Source organism: Sapajus apella, unplaced genomic scaffold (assembly GCF_009761245.1).
Source record: "Sapajus apella isolate SASKATOON/1434 unplaced genomic scaffold, GSC_monkey_1.0 scaffold90, whole genome shotgun sequence".
NCBI lineage: Eukaryota > Metazoa > Chordata > Mammalia > Primates > Cebidae > Sapajus > Sapajus apella.
This window is the reverse complement of record NW_022437030.1, coordinates 6,669,292-6,690,441: the sequence shown is the minus strand read 5'-3', so window position 1 is coordinate 6,690,441 and position 21,150 is coordinate 6,669,292. Positions and strand designations below refer to the sequence as shown.

General features: G+C 36.8%; 1 protein-coding gene across 10 annotated transcripts in view; it reads right to left on the bottom strand.

Annotated features, from left to right (window-relative positions):
• Positions 1 to 1,775: 1,775 nt before the first annotated feature.
• Positions 1,776 to 21,150, bottom strand: part of CHD9 (chromodomain helicase DNA binding protein 9) — a 265,800-nt gene continuing 246,425 nt past the window's right edge. For 9 of the 10 annotated variants that reach the window (XM_032255720.1, XM_032255723.1, XM_032255722.1 and 6 more), the window contains 5 exons: positions 16,628 to 16,767; positions 16,100 to 16,321; positions 11,981 to 12,109; positions 8,706 to 8,810; positions 1,776 to 5,263 (listed from right to left, as the gene is read on the bottom strand). In XM_032255720.1, coding sequence (XP_032111611.1) covers positions 4,385 to 5,263; positions 8,706 to 8,810; positions 11,981 to 12,109; positions 16,100 to 16,321; positions 16,628 to 16,767 — 1,475 coding nt within the window. In that variant the 3' untranslated portion in view covers positions 1,776 to 4,384. Of the gene's footprint in view, positions 5,264 to 8,705; positions 8,811 to 10,390; positions 10,526 to 11,980; positions 12,110 to 16,099; positions 16,322 to 16,627; positions 16,768 to 21,150 lie in introns of those variants that run through there. The other variant, XR_004261956.1, reaches the window with a different exon arrangement.

Sequence of the window (21,150 nt, the reverse complement as noted above, 5' to 3'; positions counted from 1 at the left end):
CAATCTCCTTTGTCACAAAGCCTTCTTCTCAGTGTTTCTGTGTACTCTCTGTTCTTCTTCTAAGGACACTAGTAATTAGATTTAGGGCCCACCCTAACCCAGTATGACTATAACTAATTACATCTGCCAAGACCCGATTTCCAAAATAAGGTCACATTCTGAGGTTCTAGGTTGATGTGAGTTTCTGAATGACACTACTTAACCCCACTACATATAAATAACATAGATATACGAAAGATGAATTTAACACTGACAGTGTTTATCTCTGGGTAGGTTTAGTGTATGGATGATTTAAATATTTTTGTGCTTTTCTGAATTTTAAAATAAATAGCTTAAATAGAGATTAAGTTCTAAGTTTATTATGTAAAGTGAATATCATGTGTAGTCAAAAATCATTCCTGGCCGGGTGTGGTGGCTCACACCTGTAATCCCAGCACTTTGGGAGGCCGAGATGGGTAGATTACTTGAGTCCAGGAGTTTCGAGATCAGCCTGGGCAACATGGCAAAACTCCAACTCTATGAAAAATAGAAAAATTAGCTGGCTGTAGTGACACACGCTGTAGTCCCAGCCACTCAGGAGGCCGAGGTGGGAGGATTGCATGAGCCCAACAGGCCTTGAATGCAGTGGGCCATGATTGCACCACTGCACTCTAGGGGAGACAGAGGAAGACAGTCTCTTACTTAAAAAAAGACTCACTCTTTTCTTTCATATACCTCACAAAATACAGAATACATCATTTTATACATTGTTCTCTTCTCAAAGACGTCCAACATAGGCAATTCTTCTTCCAGCACTGAACAGGTAACTGTTCCTCTGGGTGAGTACTAGATGAAGCAGTTGGTTTGTGTTTTTCTGTTATGTTGTTGTACAAAAAAGAAAAAAGTTTTTTAAACATGAAAGTGTAGTTGAATGTGTTCAAGATAAATGACTATGAGACTCCACTGTTTTAGTTTTGTAATTAGAAGAAAAACTATTTTCTTTAATGTTTACAAAGAACACTACCAACAATGGCAATGAGTTAGGAAACACTCTTAAGACCAAGGGAAAAAAATAATTACTGATTTCCAAATGTACTTCTTCAAGAGGTGAGGTATATCTTTAAGTATTTCTGAAGTTTTCAAAAGTCCAAAAACATAAGAAAATAATACTTAATGTTCACTATGAGGTTGATATTGGGCTGCAAAATTGGGGTTTAATAATTTGAATGCCCAAGAAGTGTTTTTTTCTTTTTTTGCAACCACCAATATCAACAATGAACAATATTAACAATAAAATTAAATCAAAATGAAAAATGGACAGCATTTAAGATGATACTGTGGATAAAATTATAGCCAATTTTTGTTTTAAAAATTCTTCCGCCGGGCGCGGTGGCTCAAGCCTGTAATCCCAGCACTTTGGGAGGCTGAGGCGGGTGGATCACGAGGTCAAGAGATCGAGACCATCCTGGTCAACCTGGTGAAACCCCGTCTCTACTAAAAATACAAAAAATTAGCTGGGCATGGTGGCACGTGCCTTAATCCCAGCTACTCAGGAGGCTGAGGCAGGAGAATTGCCTGAACCCAGGAGGCGGAGGTTGCGATGAGCCGAGATCGCGCCATTGCACTCCAGCCTGGGTAACAAGAGCGAAACTCCGTCTCAAAAAAAAAAAAAAAATTCTTCCAAGGTATATTTTCCTTTCAAAGCTTTACAAATATGGTGTCTTTCATAACTGGAATAAGATAAATTCTATATAAAATTCAATTTTAAAAAGTATTCTCATGTACGGAGGCTGACATCATGGGTAGTCAAAGAATATGTTTAATAAAAAATAATTAAACTTCCATTTGCTCTATAGAACATCATAGAAAGTAATTTAATAAATTACAAATGACTTTTTAAGACGTTTGCTCAACTACAGAAAGCAAATTCAGACTACACAAAACACAACTGGTAAATATTGCAAATGTCCAAAAGAAAGATTGGACTAAGACTTGAATCATGAAACCTGAAACAAGGGCTATAAATACAAGGCAATAACAGCTATAATTCTTTTAGTAACTACCAACACATAACTTGAATATCCTTTCAACTGCAACTTTAGTATTATGTAATTCTACTGATTTTTTTTTTCCTTATAACCCTTAACTTTACACAACCTTATTTGCATGTGTTTTCTTAGCTGATAGCTGGACAACTTTTCCCCAGTCAATATTAAATAGAAGTATCTTGAAACCTAAGAGAATGTTTAAAGTTATGTTAGACTTAATGCTTTGAAAACTGTAATTGCCTTATTACATAGAAAGAGAATCACTAGGATGTTAACCAAATTTATTTGACCATAATTAGGAAAATACTTTCTCTCATAAATTTGATATAAATTAGATTTTAGTGACAAGATCTAGATTTTTTTTTTTTTTTTTTTTTTTTTTTTTTTAAGTTGGGGAAAGAAAGGAATAAAGATCATGTGGGTAGAACTAGAGGGAGGAAGGGAAATATGGATGGTGTTGAAATACTCCACCGGCAAACTAAGTTAACTGTGTTTGAAAAACTTTGGCTATCTCATAGGTGTATTCTAGTTAAACAAAAGTGCAATACTGCAAAGGGAAGATACTAAATATGTAATATATAATTTTCATGATGAAGAATTACTACCCACTTCTCCTGGATGGGCATTATAGAGACTATTGCTAAGACATTGCATAAAGGACTATCAATTCAAAGTACTATTTTGGGAAAATACAAAATCAATACAATCCCAATGGAACTTATATAATTTTGTAAATACATATAACACTGTCTCTCTAATAAGGGGTTATTTTACATACAGAAACATAATTTACTGGTAAAGGTCTTGGACAACCTAATACAATTGCTTACTCATGACAAAGCAACAGTTCTATCAAAACATACTGAAAGTTATTTTTTCTGTAGGAGAGAACTGGAATACTTTTTCCCTCTAAACTTATCCCTTTGCAGACTTTACCACTAACTTATTTGAGTACCAGAAAAATGCTAACATATATCTCTTCTTAGAATGTCAGTATTTTAAAGTCCAATTCAATACTAATTGTTTTAAATATATATGAAGGTGAACCTGGACCTCTACCTTGTCAGAATAATAGCAGCTTTAGCAGCAGAAATTGTATCACAAATCAAATATCAGACAAATTTTACATGGTAAAGGATTCTATGAAATTGAACAGAAGCCTTGGGCTTCACTTTTGTGGCTTATGGGTATAACTTGTACATCTTTTTGAGATTATTCAAAGTGCATTTTTAAAACGGGCAACTCAGTATATTTAATATAAACTGTTGATAACCCAACACTGATTCTGGGCAACATTTAGTCTGCTTACACCTAGAAACGTAAAATGAATTTAGGCTATCTGCGTATTACTTTACCACTATTATCTGTTAATTCTGGAATATTTCCATGACATAAAACACAAATAGAAATTTACACAAAGAAAGCAAACAAACAATTTCTTTTACATGAACTATGCTGTGTTGAAAGTTTTTTTCAGTGGCATTTCATGAGTTTGCCTTTTCTGAACCCTGGAAACAGACATTACTCTTCTGAGACATAATTATTTCTAATAGGAGGCCAAACTTTGAAAAGTTAAAACTACGTATAGGGTGCCAAAATCACATGACACATGATTATTTTATGATTTTACTGATATCTGAGTTAAGCTCAGCAAAAAGCAAGTCATATTTCTTGCCAGATTAACATGATATATAGGATGTGTTTAAAAAACCCCTGAAAACAAGTATAGAATTAGAAACGAATGTAAACTTCCTAAACTAACTCAGCTGAGGTAACAGGTAGCCAGTTAAGTTGGCTGATTGGGAAACTTATTTCTTCTTTAAAACATACTTGTACCTGAATTGGAAACATCAGCAGTGCATCACAACACTAGAGCATTTTCATGTAATTAAAGCAATGGATGGTGATGTAGATTCTACAGCTTTCATGACATTCATTAGCTGCCCAAATTATTGCTGAGTTTTGATCTGTAAATTATAGGTGTCAAGGAGGCTGTAAAACTATATTCAAATTAAATCAGTAATATGCATAAAGTATTCTGTGTTCACTGCAAATATATTAAATATACAACTCTTATTGAGCATAATTTTCATAAAATTAACCCCCAACAAAATTATAATGCCTTTTGTTGTAATTTTACACCTTTATGTATCTGATAGTACATACGAGTTCAGAAACTTATGAATCTTAAGAAATATTACATGCAAAACGTCTCTGAAAGCAGTTTGCACTTCTAAACAAATAACTGAAATGTTCGGTCAGTAAGTTATTGATGCACTCAACACTGGGGTATTTACAATTAATTATTAAAGAAAAAATCCAAAATCAGTTCATATTTTAAGTGCAGAGTCTGGGAATCAGTCTTCATTACTAGAATCTGAATCCTCAGATGACGATGATGTACTATCAGATCCAGATGAAGCATCAGCTTTCTCTGAACCCTCATCTGTGCTGTTTTCATTGAGAGGACTTGGTTCAGTTCCCCCTTTGTCTTCCTGATCTTTAATTCTGGAATCTTCTTCCTTAACTTCTACAGACTTAGATGAGCCTAAGTCACTGTTTTTGTTTTGTACATCAAAAGTATTGGACTGGGACAAAGTTGGAATATGAAGATTAAGGCCTGGAGTGAGAAGCATCCCTGGATAAAGTATATTAGATAGTAATAGTGGGTTAAGAGCTAATGGGTTGGCAGCTGCAGCTGTATTTAATGCAGCAGTAGAGGACGTGGAAGGAGAACTTGAGACAGAGTTTTCTCCACCATTCTCTGAACTTTGGCTCTCTGTCCTTTCTTTTTTTCCTTCTGGCTCCTTAGAGTCACTTCCCTTTTTGTCTTCTGTCCCAGATTCCGTAGGCTTTGTCAGGAGTCCTCCCATGCCCAACAGATTTGGTAATCCAGCCATTCCTGACAGCAGCATGGGGAACATAGCAGCCATGTTTTTAGCTTCTCCTCCAGAAGAAAGGCCAGTAGGCATTCCCATCAACCCTGCAGTTACTTGCAGTGACTGCAAGTTTTGTAGGTTTTGTTGTAAGGCCTGAAGAGTTGTGAGATCCACACCTGGAAGTAATCCATTGGCTAACAAAGGATTGGCTGAAACACTGGTGGCAGATGCAGCAGCAGCTGCTGCTGCTGTGGCCTTTGCAATTCCACTTTTAGGCCGTCTCCCCCGCCTGCTTACTTCCTCTCTCACTACAGGACCAGTGAGAATACGTTCATACATGCTTTCTGGAAGAAATCCCTGGAAGAAATATATATTCATTAATAATCCCTACATGAAAATAAATAGCTATTAGTTTATACATATAACCTATGAAAAATAGATAATTGGGCCGGGCGCGGTGGCTCAAGCCTGTAATCCCAGCACTTTGGGAGGCCGAGGCGGGTGGATCACGAGGTCAAGAGATCGAGACCATCCTGGTCAACATGGTGAAACCCCGTCTCTACTAAAAATACAAAACATTAGCTGGGCATGGTGGCGCGTGCCTGTAATCCCAGCTACTCTGGAGGTTGAGGCAGGAGAATTGCCTGAATCCAGGAGGCGGAGGTTGCGGTGAGCCGAGATCGCGCCATTGCACTCCAGCCTGGGTAATAACAGTGAAACTCTTTCCCAAAAAAGAAAAAAGAAAAATAGGTAATTATTTGTAAATTTATTCTGTATTGATATTAAATAATCAATTACAATAGAGATAACCTAATTTTATTATAAGAGGTAGCTTCAAAAAGCTCTTCTAGTTTTCATTTTATTACAGAATAAGTGACTCAGAGGCCTTTAAAGCCTTCTTTCATACTGTAAAACATAAGATTGTAGTATAATTCTAGAAAACTTAAGGTCCAAAGAAATTTCTTCTTGAGTACTTCCATAACCCTTACATGTTTCACATAATCACTTGTTCTAGAAGACCGAAGAAGTGGAACCCTTTTTTTTTTTTTTTTTTTTTAAAAAGAGGGGAATTCTTGCTCGGTCACCAGGCTGGAGTGCAGTGGCACAATCTCAGCTCATTGCAACCTCTGCCTCCTGGGTTCAAGCGATTCTCCTGCCTCAGCCTCCCAAGGAGCTGGGACTACAGGCACACACCACCACACCCAGCTAATTTTTGCATTTTTAGCAGACACTGGGGGTTTCACCATGTTGGCCAGGATGGTCTCGATCTCTTGATCTCATGATCTGCCCGCCTCGGCCTCCCAAAGTGCTGGGATTAGAGGCGTAAGCCACCAGACCTGGCCCATGGCTCCCTTCTAATTGGGAAGAACAATAAAGAAAGAATAGAGGAAGTGAAAGGTTAAGGTTAAAATGAGATGCTTCATATAAATAATTTTACCATCACTTTGGGAATAAAGGAGATAGAGCTATGCTCAAAAAGATATTCAAAGTGGCAAAGTGGGGTAAGATCACCTGCAGTAGCACTTGCAGATTGGGAACTATAAAGCCCAGGACAATAGAGAACAATCTGTGCTACTTTCACGTGATTCTCCCATGATTTTCTGGGTCTCAGAACTCTTAGAAGTTTTAGGAGTTTAGAATCCCCGGACCAGTACTGTCTAATAGAAATATAATGTAAGCCACATATGTCATTTAAAATTTTATTAGCAGCAACATTTAAAATAGGTAAAATAGAAATAGGTGACATTAATTTTAGTAGTATAGTCTATTTAATAGAACATAATCAAAATATTGTTACTTTAATATGTAATCTATAAAAATTGAGATATTTTACATTCCTTTTTTCCAACAAAGTCTTCAAAATCCAAAACCACTGTGTATTTTACACTTAATAACACATTAATTCAGACTAGCCACGTTTCCAGTGCTCAACAGCCACATGTGCTTATTTGTGGCTACTGAGGGGCTAGTTTTTGTGACAGTGCAGTTCTAGATAGTGGTTTAAGAAAAGACTCATTTGACTACTGTTTAATTTTGTTCTGAATTGAATCAACCTATTTTTTTTCTCTTTAATAAAGGCTTCAGGGTTCACGGTAGAAGACCCAACGAAAAAAACGAAACAAAATCATCCTTCATCTCATGATTCAGAGATAACCACTGCTAACATTTCAGTATGTGTTCTATTTTTTTCCTTGTGCAATTGTACACATTCTATAATTCCCCCCACCTCCCTTTCTGAAATAAACAAACAAGAAAAATAGAATCACACCAAACTTAGGTGTGTGGTTTTTTTTTTTTTTTGAGACGGAGTCTGGCTCTGTTGCCAGGCTGGAGTGCAGTGGCATGATCTTGGGTCACGGCAACTTTCGCTTCCTGGTTTTAAGTGATTCTCCTGTCTCAGCCTCCTGGGTAGCTGGGACTACAGTGGTGCATCACCACACCCAGCTAATTTTTGTATTTTTAGTAGAGATGGGGTTTCACCATGTTGGCCAGGATTGTCTCGATCTCTTGACATTGTGATCTACCCGCCTCGGCCTCCCAGAGTGCTGGGATTACAGGTGAGAGCCACTGTGTCTGGCCCACAAGAACTTAGTATTATAGTCTGCCCTTTCCATTTGGACACCTGTAAGAATAATATCTATTAATTATTCACCATTACCACATGAGTAGGCTTTACTATACCAAGAGCTTAAATACGACTGCTTTTAATATACCGTGCACTTTTTCTCCCTTTAGATGTTCTTCTAAGAGATATCTCTCCCTCATATATATATATTTTAGAAGAATAAAAATAATAATGTATACATTATTATGATTTTTTGAGATGGAGTCTTGCTCTGTTCCCTAGGCTAGAATGCAGTGGTGTGATCTTGGCTCACTGCAACCTTTGCCTCCTGGGTCCAAGTGATTCTCCTGCCTCAGCCTCCTGAATAGCTGGGACTACAAATGCATACCACCATGCCTGGCTAATTTTTGTATTTTTAGTACAGATGGGGTTTCTCTGTGTTGGCCAGCTGGTCTCGAACTCCTGACCTCAGGTGACCCACTTGCCTTGGCCTCCCAAAGTGCTGGGATTACAGGTGTGAGCTGCTGTGCTCGGCCTAAGATATAATTTTTAAAATAGTTGCATAGGCTGGGAGTGGTGGCTCAGGCCTGTAATCCTAGCACTTTGGGAGGCTGAGGTGGGCAGATCACTTGAGGCCAGGAGTTCAAGACCAGCCTGGCCAAAATAGTAAAATACCATCTCTACTAAAAATACAAAAATTAGCTGGTGTCTTGATGGCGCCTGTTGTCCCAGTTACTCAGGAGGCTGAGGCACGAGAATCACTTGAACCCAGGAGGTGAAGGTTGCAGTGAGCCAAGGTTGCACCACTGCACTCTAGCCTGGGCAACAGAGAGAGAAAGAGAGACCTTGTCTCAAAAAAAAAAAAAAAATTGCATAGTTTTCCAATATCTTAATGAACTATTAGTTTCTCATTTTTTTTTTTTAACTAGTATACCATGATGAATATCCTTATATAGTTACGTATTTGCTCATATATCTGATTTTTCTTTGTGGCATCATTCAAATGGTATCTTAGAGGTTAATATAAAAACAAATCAGTATTTATTGATTTTCCCTTCTAACCTGACAAGCATCTGAGAAATTTGCAACATGTACTGGAAAATAAAAATTGTGAACTAAAAAATGCTGTCACAAATTCATGGAATATTTTATTAATTATAATTAATCTAAGATATAATTGAATGGCATCCAATTTAAAAATAATGTATGAGTTAGTATTCGTAAAATACTTACAGATTGCTTAACAACATCTCCCCATTCAGGAGCTACTCCATATTCTGAATTTTCTTTTAGGAACCTACATAAATCTTTCAAAGGGGGAGCAAAAGCACCTCCAACCTGTAAATGAGAAACAGATTGTTAAATGCTGAACCATTATTACATAGAAAACTCTTGTTTACTTTTATTTTGTGTTCTACATAGTTTATTTCCTTAAAATACATATTTTTTGAACCACCTTAGATAATGTTTATGATTATATTAAAAAGGACCAAGATGACCCATATGGACTATATTGATGTAACATACAAAATGTGATAACGTAAATTTTAAATGTTTTAAGTAGAATAACTAGAATAGTAAAATGAGTAACTACCATTTACTGTGCACTTACTATGCTGGACAGGCAGGATAACCTAGTTAAAAGTACACCCTCTGGAGTCAGACTTACCAGCTATGTGCTCAAGCAAATCAGTAAATCTCTTTCAGCCTCAATTTTCTGATCTGTAAAATGGGGATAACAATAATACTTCCCTCATAGGGTTTTATAAAGATAAAATGAGACAATTCAAGTGCCTTAGCATAATGCCTGTCACATAATAAATATAAGTTATTATATGCTAAGTATTGTGCTAAGGACTTTAAATGTATAATTTATTTTAGTTCTCACTACATCCTTTTGAGCTAGTATTATTTCTGTTTTTCAAATGAAGGAACTGAGCCTCAGAGAATTTATATAATTTGCTGAAAGTTAGCTAGTACATGTTAGAGTCAGGATACAAACCTAGGTCTCAAAAACCAATACTGTTATCTATTATGTATATTGACATCCTAAAAGTATGAAATTATACATATCTTTCATATGTGAAGTATGATATAATTAACCAATCATAAGTAAATAATTTGGAAAAAATGTAATAGTATGACATTGAGACAAGATAACATTTTGAAATTTAAATGAAAAATATTACATTTGCACAAATGATTTATACCTACCAGTTTAATGTCCCTTTGGAGACTAAAGATATTTCTTGAGTAATTTCTTTTTATATACCTCATTAAATGATTAAATACTACATCTTGATAGGATACAGACAGGGTTTAATATATTTAGTTATATTACCTATAAGTATTCTTTTTTTTTTTTTTTGAGACAGAGTCTCACTCTGTCGTCCAGGCTGGAGTACAGTGGTATGATCTCAGCTTGTTGCAACCTTCACCTCCCAAGTTCAAGTGATTCTGTTGAGTAGCTGGGTTTATAGGTGCCCACCACCATGCCTGGCTAATTTTTGTATTTTTAGTAGAGATAGGGTTTCAGGATGTTGGACCAGGCTGGTCTTGAACTGCGGACCTCAGGTGATCTGCCCGCCTTGGCCTCCTGAAGTGCTGGAATTACAGGCCTGAACCACTGCGCCCAGCATAAGTATTCTTATATGGTATTTCTTGTATTTTTTTTTTTTTAAAGAGATTCACTCACTCACTTACTTTTTTTAATGGTCTCACCCTGTCGCCCAGGCTAGAACGCATAGTTCACTGCAGCCTTGAACTCCTGGGCTCAAGTGATCATCCCTCCTGAGCTTCCTGAGTAGTTGGGACTACAGGCGTGCACCCCCACATCCCCAGCTCCTTATATTTATTTAGATAATATATTTAAAGAAGTATATTTAAATAAATATATTTAAGGAAATAAGTATATTTACTTAGTCTCTGTAATTCTGTTGTCTTCTCTTTTTATTTCCTTCATTAAGCTTCTATTGAAAATGGAGGCCCTCTTGGGGGTTTATGGGGATTTAGCAGGTAGATTCTTTTCCTTAATAACTCATCAATCCTTAAGCCTGTACCCAAGAGACTCAAGACAATTAGGAATTCTACAAATTAAAGAACATGAACAAACCTCTCATGAAGTTACAAGAATTAAAAATAAAATTTAGAATGTTTAATATCAAACCTAACAAATTGTTTCATTTCCTTAAAATTGACTAAGACCAATTCATTCATAATTTTAGTAATGTGAATTTCTGGTATAAGATGAAGTAGAAGGATTTGTAACAAAATCGACACAAGCACAAAATTAAGTAAAATGATACTGAAATGTCACATTGTTCTTTCCTTAAGACATCTATGCTATCACTTTAAATTGCTAACAAAAGCTAAATAAGCTATCTGTACAAAATTGTGGGAAAAATTAACATTAAATAGTTGGTGCACCCAACAATATTAAGACTGTTATTTTAAAATAGTTTTCTTCTAATTCCAATATTTCTTATGAGAAATTCAAGTGCTTTTAGGTATTTTTGTCCTAGCAGTGAGTGCATTTAACAGAGAGCAAATCAGAACCAGGCCTATGTAAGATAATTTAGTGTGGGAGAAAAATAATGCAATGAGAAATGTGATGTTCTTACCCATCACATTTTTTCTTTCCTATTTAGTTTGTGGGCTTGCTCATCAGAATAAAAAACAGTGTGTCAAAGCTATACATATACAAAACAGTGTCACAAGTTTCTATTGTTTGTTTTGTGAGGTAAAAGAGAAACATATTAATCCAAACATAAAAGAAGAAATCTATGTAAGTCTATTTCTGAAAAACCTCCACTCTATCATTCATCATTCAGTAAAAGATAGGCCACAAAAGTGGCATTAGTCTACAAGGTACCTTTGTTTAAGACATTCTATTTTCATCAATCGGAAATTATGTACATGCTGATTTTAATAGAAAAAGATATTTTAAGGTCATCTGACAGAAAACTGCAGTGATAAATATATAAATATTTAATGGCTATAATGTGAATGCTGTCCCCTTATATCAGAGTTTCTCAGCCTTTGCAGTGTAGACATTATGACTTGATATTGTGGAGGTTGTCCTATGTTCTGCAGGAGGTTTAGCAGCATCTCTGGCCTCTACCCACTAGATGCCAGTAGTTTTCTCTTCCTGTGGCTACCGACGATGTCTCCAGCCACTGCCAAATACTCCTCGAGAGGTGAAATTATCCCTGTTGAGAATGACTGTCTTTGATGTACTGCCCTTGTGTAAGTGTACAATCATATGCAATGGCACTGCTTAGGCACAGATGTGTTAAATGACTTGTTTATTTCATGTAATAGCTTAGCTTATGAAGTGAGATTTGAAATTAGACTGCATAAAATCATACTCATGTTTTCCCCCAGAAATCTGATAAATTCAACTCATTTCCAGGTCTGTTAGAAAATACTACTGCATAATCAAATAGTGTTCTGGAGACCCCTTAAATATTGAATCAATACAAACAATTAAAAAAAAAACATTAAAATACCTTTCTAGCATTTCTTCTGTTAATCAGTTGAACACGTTCTTCTCCAGTGAGACTATTCACATCTAATTTATTGGGGTTTCTGCAACGATGTCTTTTTTGTTTGGGCCTTCCCTCATGAAGCTGCATTCTCTAAAAGACACAGACATATCTTTAAAATCTTTAACTGTGCAAAATAATTCAAGATATTAAAAAGAGCTGATCCATGTAATTTAACAACATTTATCTTTTGGTTATTTACATTTTTAAAGTATCTAACTTTAATTTTACTTTATTTTTTTTGAAGCAGGGTCTTGCTCTGTTGCTCAGGCTGGAGAATAGTGGTGTGATCACAGCTCGCTGTAGCTTTGACATCTCAGGTCCAAGTGATCCTCCCACCTCAGCCTCTTGAGTAGCTGGGACCACCATGCCTGGCTAATTTTTTTTTTTTTTTTAATTTTTTGTAGAGATGAACGTTTTGCCACATTCCTAGGCTGATCTTGAACTCCTGGGCTCAAGCTATCCTCCCTCCTTGGCCTCCCAAAGCGCTGGGATTACAAATGTAAGACACTGTGACTGGCCAAACTTTAAGCATTTTAATAAAAAGTATCACATCTATCTTTTCTTCAAATTATACTTTAAAAAAGTTAAGCCTGGGCAACATAGTGAGACCCTATCTCCACAAAAAATTAAAAAATTAGCTGGCCATGGTGGTATATGCCTGTAGTCCCAGGTATTTGTGGGGGCTGAGGTAGGAGGACTGCTTGGGCCTGGGAGGTAGAGGCTGCAATGAGCCATGATCATGCCACTGCACTCCAGCCTGAGCAACAAAGTGAGGCCCTGTCTCAAAACAAACAAACATCTAGCAATAAAAATAAAAACTCATCCCATCAAATCATGCTAGTTCTTTACAGAACTAGCATGTAACAAAACAGGTCTTAATGTTTGCATGTATTTCCAGCCAATTAAAAATATTTTCAGGAAACCAACACTCAAACTCTTCAGCTTAGCATACCAGTCCCATCAAGGCCTGAACCTATTAAATTCACCTCTTCTGTTCATTGTTTACTTACTATTACCCCATTCACTCCTCCACATACTCTGGAATATTAGACTAGTCACTGTTTTATAAATGCCTTACGGTCATATCTTTTCTTTCTTTCTTTCTTTCTTTCTTTTTGAGACAGAGTCTTGCTCTGTCGTCCAGTCTGGAAGGCAGTGGCATGATCTTGGCTCACGGTACTTTGCCTCCTGGGTTCAAACAATTCTCCTGCCTCAGCCTTCTGAGTAGCTGGGACTACAAGCACCTGACACCACACCCAGCTAATTTTCTATTTTTAGATTTCACCATGTTGGCCAGGTTGATCTTGAACTCCTGACTTCAAGTGTCTGCCTGCCTCAGCCTCCCAAAATGCTAGGATTACAAGCGTGAGCCATTGCACCTGGCCATTTTCTTAATAACTCTATGTTGCCTAGGACATCCTCTTCTTTTGTTAACCAGGTCAATGCCAACTTACTCTTTTTTTATCCCTCAGACGAATGTCAGCTCTATTTTCTTTATCTTTCCTGAGAAACTTTACACTGCCTAGGCAGAGTTAACTTTTTGAATTTTTGTTTTGTAAAAATAAAAATTATTTTTAAGTTATTAGTTGATTTTTCTTACATCATTTCCATAAGACTTTATACATACCTTTATTACAGTATACTCTCCACCATGTTTTAATTATTTAGCTATAGAAATACTACAGTTGAGTGTGAGATCCAAGAAGTCATTAATGGAAAATGATTTTTACATAGGAAAATGCTTTTCCTTGGGAAAGCAGACAAATTACATCTTACATTCTTTAGAGGAACAAATGCTGCCCTTAAAAACATGTTTCTAAGATCTTTACAATAAAGTAATATAAAACATTATGATAAAATATTTATTTGCAGGTAAAATAATAAATGGATATACAAATTAAAAAAGTTAATATAGACCCTTTTGCAGTGATAAGAGAAAGGTATGAGAATCCTTCAGAGTCTAGAGTAAAGGTATGAGGGCAAAAACTTATATTGTTTACTGTTGTATCCTCAATCTCTTAAAATAATAAGTAGCACATTATCACTCAGAAAAATTTGTTAACTGAATAAACGAATGTTATCTTCAACATGTTAAGAAGTTACAGTGTTTAGACTAAGGATTGTCATTATTTTTAGAATTGGAATATTCAGCCAGGTGTGGTGGCTCACACCTGTAATCTCAACACTTTTGGAGGCCGACGCAGGAGGATTGCTTGAGCCAGGAGTTTGAGACCTGCCTGAGCAAGACAGTGAGACCCTGTGTCTTTAAAATAAAAATTGAAAAAATTAGCTGGATGTTGTGGCCTGGGGCCACCTGACTTGAACTCCTGAACCCAAATGATCTGCCCACTTTGGCCTCCCAAAGTGCTGGGATTATGGGCATGAGCCACTGTGCCCAGCCTCATCTTTGATTAACATAAACTCATTGTGCATCTGGAGAGACACTGAAGCTATACTCATAGTTTGATGAAGAGCTTAAGAGGAGTAGTGTGGACTCTAGATTTAAGAGTTTATTTGCTATGCGGTCTTGGACTATTTACTTAAATGAAATTAGTGTTTTAATTTCATTTATAAAACAATTATAGGCCAGGTGTGGTGGCTCATGCCTGTAATCCTAGCACTTTGCAGGCAGATCACTTGAGGCCAGGAGTTCAAGGCCAGCCTGGCCAACATGGTGAAACCCTGTCTCTACTAAAAATACAAAAATTAGCTGGGCATGGTGGTGTGCACCCGTAGTCCCAGCTACTTAGGAGACTGAGGTGGGAGAATCGCTTGAACCCAGGAGGCAGAGGTTGAAGTGAGCTGAGACTGTGTCACTGCACTGCAGCCTGGGTGACAAAGTGAAACTTTGTCTCAAAAAAACAAAAAACAATTGTAACAATGCATTCTAATAAAGGTATTGTGTTAAATGAAGTAATGCATGTTGGGTACATAAGTATGTCAGCATAACTGCAGGCACATATTTAAGTTTCAATACATGTTTATTATAATCATTATTATTTTAAAATAAACTGCTTGGCCGAGTGCAGTGGCTCACGCCTGTAACCCTAGCACTTTGGGAGGCCGAGGCTGGCGGATGACAAGATCAAGAGATCGAGATTATCCTGGCCAACATGGTGAAACCCTGTCTCTACTAAAAATACAAAAATTAGCCAGGCGTGGTGGCATGCGCCTGTAGTCCCAGCTACTGGGGAGGCTGAGGCAGGAGAACTGCTTGAAACCGGGAGGCAGAGGTTGCACTGAGCCAAGATTGCGCCACTGTACTCCAGCCTGGCAAAAGAGCGAGACTCTGTCTCAAAAAACAAAAAAAACATTTAAAAAAAAAAATTTTTTTGTGAGAAGTGATTGAAGTTTTTTTTTTCTTTTCTTTTTTTTTTTTTGGTAAATAAAGACGAGGATTCACCATATTGGCCAGGCTGGTCTTGAACTTCTGACCTCAGGAGATCCTCCCACGTTGGCCTCCCAAAGTGCTGGGATTACAGGCGTGAGCCACTGTGCCTGGCCATGATTGGAAGTAACATAGCACTCTATATCAGAAATGATTTTTATTGGCCGGGCACGGTGGCTCAAGCCTGTAATCCCAGCACTTTGGGAGGCCGAGGCGGGTGGATCACGAGGTCAAGAAATCGAGACCATCCTGGTCAACATGGTGAAACCCCGTCTCTACTAAAACTACAAAAAATTAGCTGGGCATGGTGGCGCGTGCCTGTAATCCCAGCTACTCAGGAGGCTGAGGCAGGAGAATTGCCTGCACCCAGGAGGCGGAGGTTGCGGTGAGCCGAGATCGCGCCATTGCACTCCAGCCTGGGTAACAAGAGTGAAACTCCGTCTCAAAAAAAAAAAAAAAAAAAAAAAGAAATGATTTTTATTATCAAATACTTGTTGAATGCAGAATGGGAAAATGGAAAATAACATTGTATTGTATCATGGAAAGATGGTAATTATTTTCTCCTGCTAATTTTCCTAGATCTTAGGTAGAGCACATATTTGGCATAAATGGATAAGAATTTATGCTTCATTATGATAGGTCTGATAATTCATAGAAATAAAATATAACAAGATTTTTAAGGTATCACCTACAGGAATAAAAGCTCCCAAATCTTCCACATAACCTGGGTGTTCCTTAAGCCATTTTTCCAAATCCTTTCTCTTCGGTGCATCATCTCCTGCAAGTCTTGTTCCATCTTTAAGATTAATAACTGGAACTGGACTTTCTTTATCAGGAATTCCTTGAGGCTGAGTATAGGATAGTGCTGGATTTATCCCTGTGGAAATCTGTGAGGAGGTTAAGCCTAAAGTAACCTGTAAAAGAACACCAAGTGGAATCTTTATTTCCATGCTTCATCATTCTAATACTGGTTCAACAAAGCAATTCTTTTTGAAGAGAAAAAATAAGTTGTTGCTAAAAATTCTGCTAAATCTTTTAAACTTAAAATTTTTATCACTCTTGGACAGTGCTAAGATTCTACTAAGATATCATCTAAAACTATATGGCATACTTTTAATTTCCTTATTAATAATCTATAAAACATTCACAAAACAACAATATGTATATTTACTAGGTTTTGGACTCAAGGATCAGTAGTTTTTACGTAGTGCTTTACTTACATGATTAGGTGGTTTATTTCTGTTAAAGAAGAGGATGTCAACACCTTCTACATTCTTCCTCCTTCCTCGCCTTTTTTTGACTATAGGCTGGTTGTCTAATATCACACCATTGGCACCAAGAGTTGGTTGAATGGAAGTACCTAATTGAATTAAAAATGCAAAATGGTGATACAAATTTAGTTCTTAAACAAATTGAAAGTAATCCCTTTCCTAAATATATGCAAGTGTTAGTTCTTATTTTATACATCTTTAATGCAGAAACTTTTGGCCAAACATAACATCCTCACCTCTCATTTAAAAACCTGAATTACAACCTAGGCCTCTTTGAATTTTGGCCTGTTTTCTGTATTTTCCCCCGATATTCACACACCTTCTCTTCCTTCCTTAGAGAAAGAAGCATGACTTTTTCCTAAGATATACCTTTCCCCTTTCTTTGAACCCATTAGTTTCTATACTTTCAAAGAGCTTTTTTTTTTTTTTTTAAATATATCATTTATCTCTGCTTTTTTTGTGCCAAATATCTTTTTCTATATTAGATTTTTCTAAACTTAAAAATATGGCCTAACTCAAACAAACAAATGTTAATCTTTTGGCTGGGCAATGTGGCTCACGCCTGTAATCCCAGCACTTTGGAAGCCCAAGGTGGACGGATCACCTGAGGTCATGAGTTTGAGAACAGCCTGGCCAACATGGCAAAACCCCATCTCTACTAAAAATACAAAAATTAGCTGGGCATGGTGGTGGGTGCCTGTAATACCCACACTCTGCTAATTTCTAAACCTTTTTTACTTGGGAGGCTGAAGCACAAGAATTGCTTGAACCGGGAGACAGAGGTTGTTTTAAGTCGAGATCACGCCACTGCACTTCAGTCTGGGCGACAGAACGAGACTCCATCTCATCTCAAAAAAAACAAAACACAACACTTTTGTCCTTTTTATAACTTCAAAACTTTTAAAAGACTGATCTCTCTTGTGCTTCTTTTTTTCATGAGTAACTAGTTCCTCAATTTCCCATAGTCTATTCCTGCTCCAACCTACTTAAGATATTTTCTTTAAGATACCAGCAACTTTAGTCACCAAATTAAACTGACCTCTCTCATTTCAGTAGGCACTCAATAAAAATGTTTGTTAAGGGGTATGAATAAAACAATTCCATGCATTCATCATTTTTTCTAATAGATATTTTATTAAGTAGCTATGTACTAGGCAGTATGATGGTTCAAAGATGAATAAAACACTTTTCCTTAAAAAGTACATAATCTGGGCCAGGCGCGGTGGCTCACGCCTGTAATCCCAGCACTTTGGGAGGCCGAGGCGGGTGGATCACGAGGTCAAGAGATAGAGACCATCCTGGTCAACATGGTGAAACCCCGTCTCTACTAAAAATACAAAAAATCAGCTGGGCATGGTGGCGCATGCCTGTAATCCCAGCTACTCAGGAGGCTGAGGCAGGAGAATTGCCTGCACCCAGGAGGCGGAGGTTGCGGTGAGCCGAGATCGCGCCATTGCACTCCAGCCTGGGCAACAAGAGCGAAACTCCGTCTCAAAAAAAAAAAAAGTACATAATCTTGATTTGAATTGAATCCTCTTACTAAAATAAAAGGACATATTATTAAAGGTGAGATGCTTATTTAAAAAAGTTTACATGTTTATAACGAAAAATGCATTTTCAGTAATTCAAGGATAATTTATTGAGCAAGCCCTGCGTATTCCTGAATAAGGTGTTGCCCTCTGGCGAGCTGTGTAACCTCGCAGAAGTCACAACCTTACTCCCATCTGTTTCAACAAGGTACTTACTTCATATGGTATCATTCTGTTTCATAAGAACTTCTCATAGCTTCCTATTCTAATATAAATGAACTGCCTTGTATCAACATGATTCCCAACCTCTGATCCTTGCCCGAGATCTGTTTTGGTGCTTTCTATAACTTAGATTCACCTTTCCTAAGCAAGATTTGATCTACACATCTGTCCCAGTAAGAATTTACACACTAGCAAGGTCAGTCTTATCACAAAAGCATAGCATCTTCCTGAATCGAGCATCTGTTTCATGCTATTCCGTGCCCTTCTTCCACCTGTTCTATGAGCCCTATTTTCTAGAAGACAATTATTTATTTGTCCTCTCTTATCAAATCCTGTTGAATCCCATGTCTTCCACAGGACTCTGGCTAAGTTTCCAGAAGCAATGACTTTCCTCTTTTCCAACATTTTTTAACTATAATGTTCTGTGTAGCAAAATATTGAATGTATTATCTAATATTTTAATGTGCAGGTCTGTCTACCAAGCAACTAAAAGGAAGAGATAGTGTCCTACATTTCTTTTACTTTACCTTTAGTGCTACCCTTGTGCTATATATAAAAAAAGATGTAATTAATATAAGTATCTATCAAATAACATCTGGTTTCGACCAAAGTGTACATTTACAAACATATTCTATTTGACTAGCTCTTCATTTTAATTATATACTACCCTGACTTATTTCTGAGGCTGATTTTAATAAACAATAGCAATTCATTTACGCTAGAATCCAAATGTAAGATTTAACTTTGAGGTCAGGAGTTTAGGACCAGCCTAGGCAACATAGTGAGACCCTGTCTCTGTGTTGTCTTTATTTTAGATATAATTAACAGTATCTTAAAAATAGCTTCTTTGTATTGAATGCCTACTAAGTGCCAGAAACTGGACTAAACTTTACAAATGCTACCTCAAATCATCAAAAACAAAACAGAAACATAGAGGCATTATTAAGCTCATTTTATAAATCAGACGGAAAAATTAAGCCACTTGCTCAATGTCACAATAGCCAGTAAATGACAGAATTCAACGTCAGGTTGTTTGGCTCTGCCATCCTCTATTCACTATTTCAGGTAGTTTCTGGAATGAGTTCTTCAGTTTTGTCCTCTTTTTATAATCTATGCTATTTTACTCTCCTTTGTTAATGAAATTACATTACATCTGGTATCTTTACTCAAAGCTTTCTAGGGGGTAATTACACAAAAATACAAAAGGCACAGCCTTTGGAAAATGAAGAATTTGTAATAATAGCATCTGTTAAACATCTAATTCTAAAATCTATTAGTACCTAATTTTAACATCTGTTTGGCATCCCATTGTGTGCCAAGCTCTTCATTGGCCACTTTATATACACTTTTATTTAATCCGACTAACAATGTCACCTCTGGCATCCCCATACCTTTCATTTCACAAACAAGAAAAGTAAGGCTCAAAATGTTAACAGATTTCCCAAAAGTCACATAGGAAGAAAGATCCAGATTTCATATTTGCAATTATTAAGATGGATGAGATAAAATGCTTAGTTAATAAATAACTCTAGTGTGAATACTTGAGATTTTAAATATTTTGTATAGCTGCAAAAGTTGTGTTATAATTACTTTTTTTTTTTTTTTTTTTTTCTCTTTTTGAGACAGGGTCTTGCTCTGTCACCTAGGAGTGCAGTGGTACAACCATGGCTCAAGTAATCTTCCTGGGATCAAGTGATCCTTTCACTGTAGCTTCCCAAGTTGCTGGGACTACAGGTGCACACCATCATACCCAGCAAATTTCTAAAAAATTTTTTTTAAGAGATGGGTCTTGCTATGATGCCAGGAGTGGTCTTGAGCTCCTGGACTCAAGCAATCCTCCTGCCTCAGCCTCCTCAAGTGCTGGGATTACAGGTGTGAGCCACCATCCTTGGCACAATTACTATTGATATTATTATTATTATTATTTTTTGAGACAGAGTTTTGCTCTTGTTGCCAGGCTGGAGTGCAATGGCCCGATCTTAGCTCACTGCAACCTCCGCCTCCTAGATTCAAGTGATTCTCCTCCCTCAGCTTCCTGAGTAGCTGAGATTACAGCTATGTACCACCATGCTTGGCTAATTTTTTTTTATAATTAGTAGAGATGATGGGGTTTCACCATGTTAGTCAGGCTGGTCTTGAACTCCTGACCTCAAGGTGATCTACCCACCTTGGCCACCCAAAATGCTGGGATTACAGGTATGTGCCTGTAAATAAGAGTTTATTAAAAACTATATTATTTACCAAAGAATTATTTATAGGCAGAGGCTGTACAATCTTTAGCTGCAATAGCAATAAAATGTTCAGATAGTAGAAATATCAATCTGACTTTATAGTGGAGTTTTAAATAGTAAGAGTAGTGGTATTATTAAGCTCCACTTAGGTTGGGCAAAAGAGCCCACGGTTTATCTTTCCCATTTGTTTCTATTTTCTGGTGAAAAAAAAAGGGCTCCTTAATAACAAAATTGTTAATTGTAAGGCATAATTTGGGCAACTGTAATTGTAAAACATAATTTGGGGGATTTATTCCTCAGTAATAGAAGCATGGCTGATTCATATTTGAACTGCAATTCATACATGTCTAAAGGTCTAGTAATTGGAAACTTACATTGAATGGTTAATGAATCCACAAGAGACCAAACTGATGCTGATGAAGCTAAATTAACAAATAATTTAAGAAGTGGTAATAGCAGCATTTGGAAACAGTGATCAATTCAAGACAAC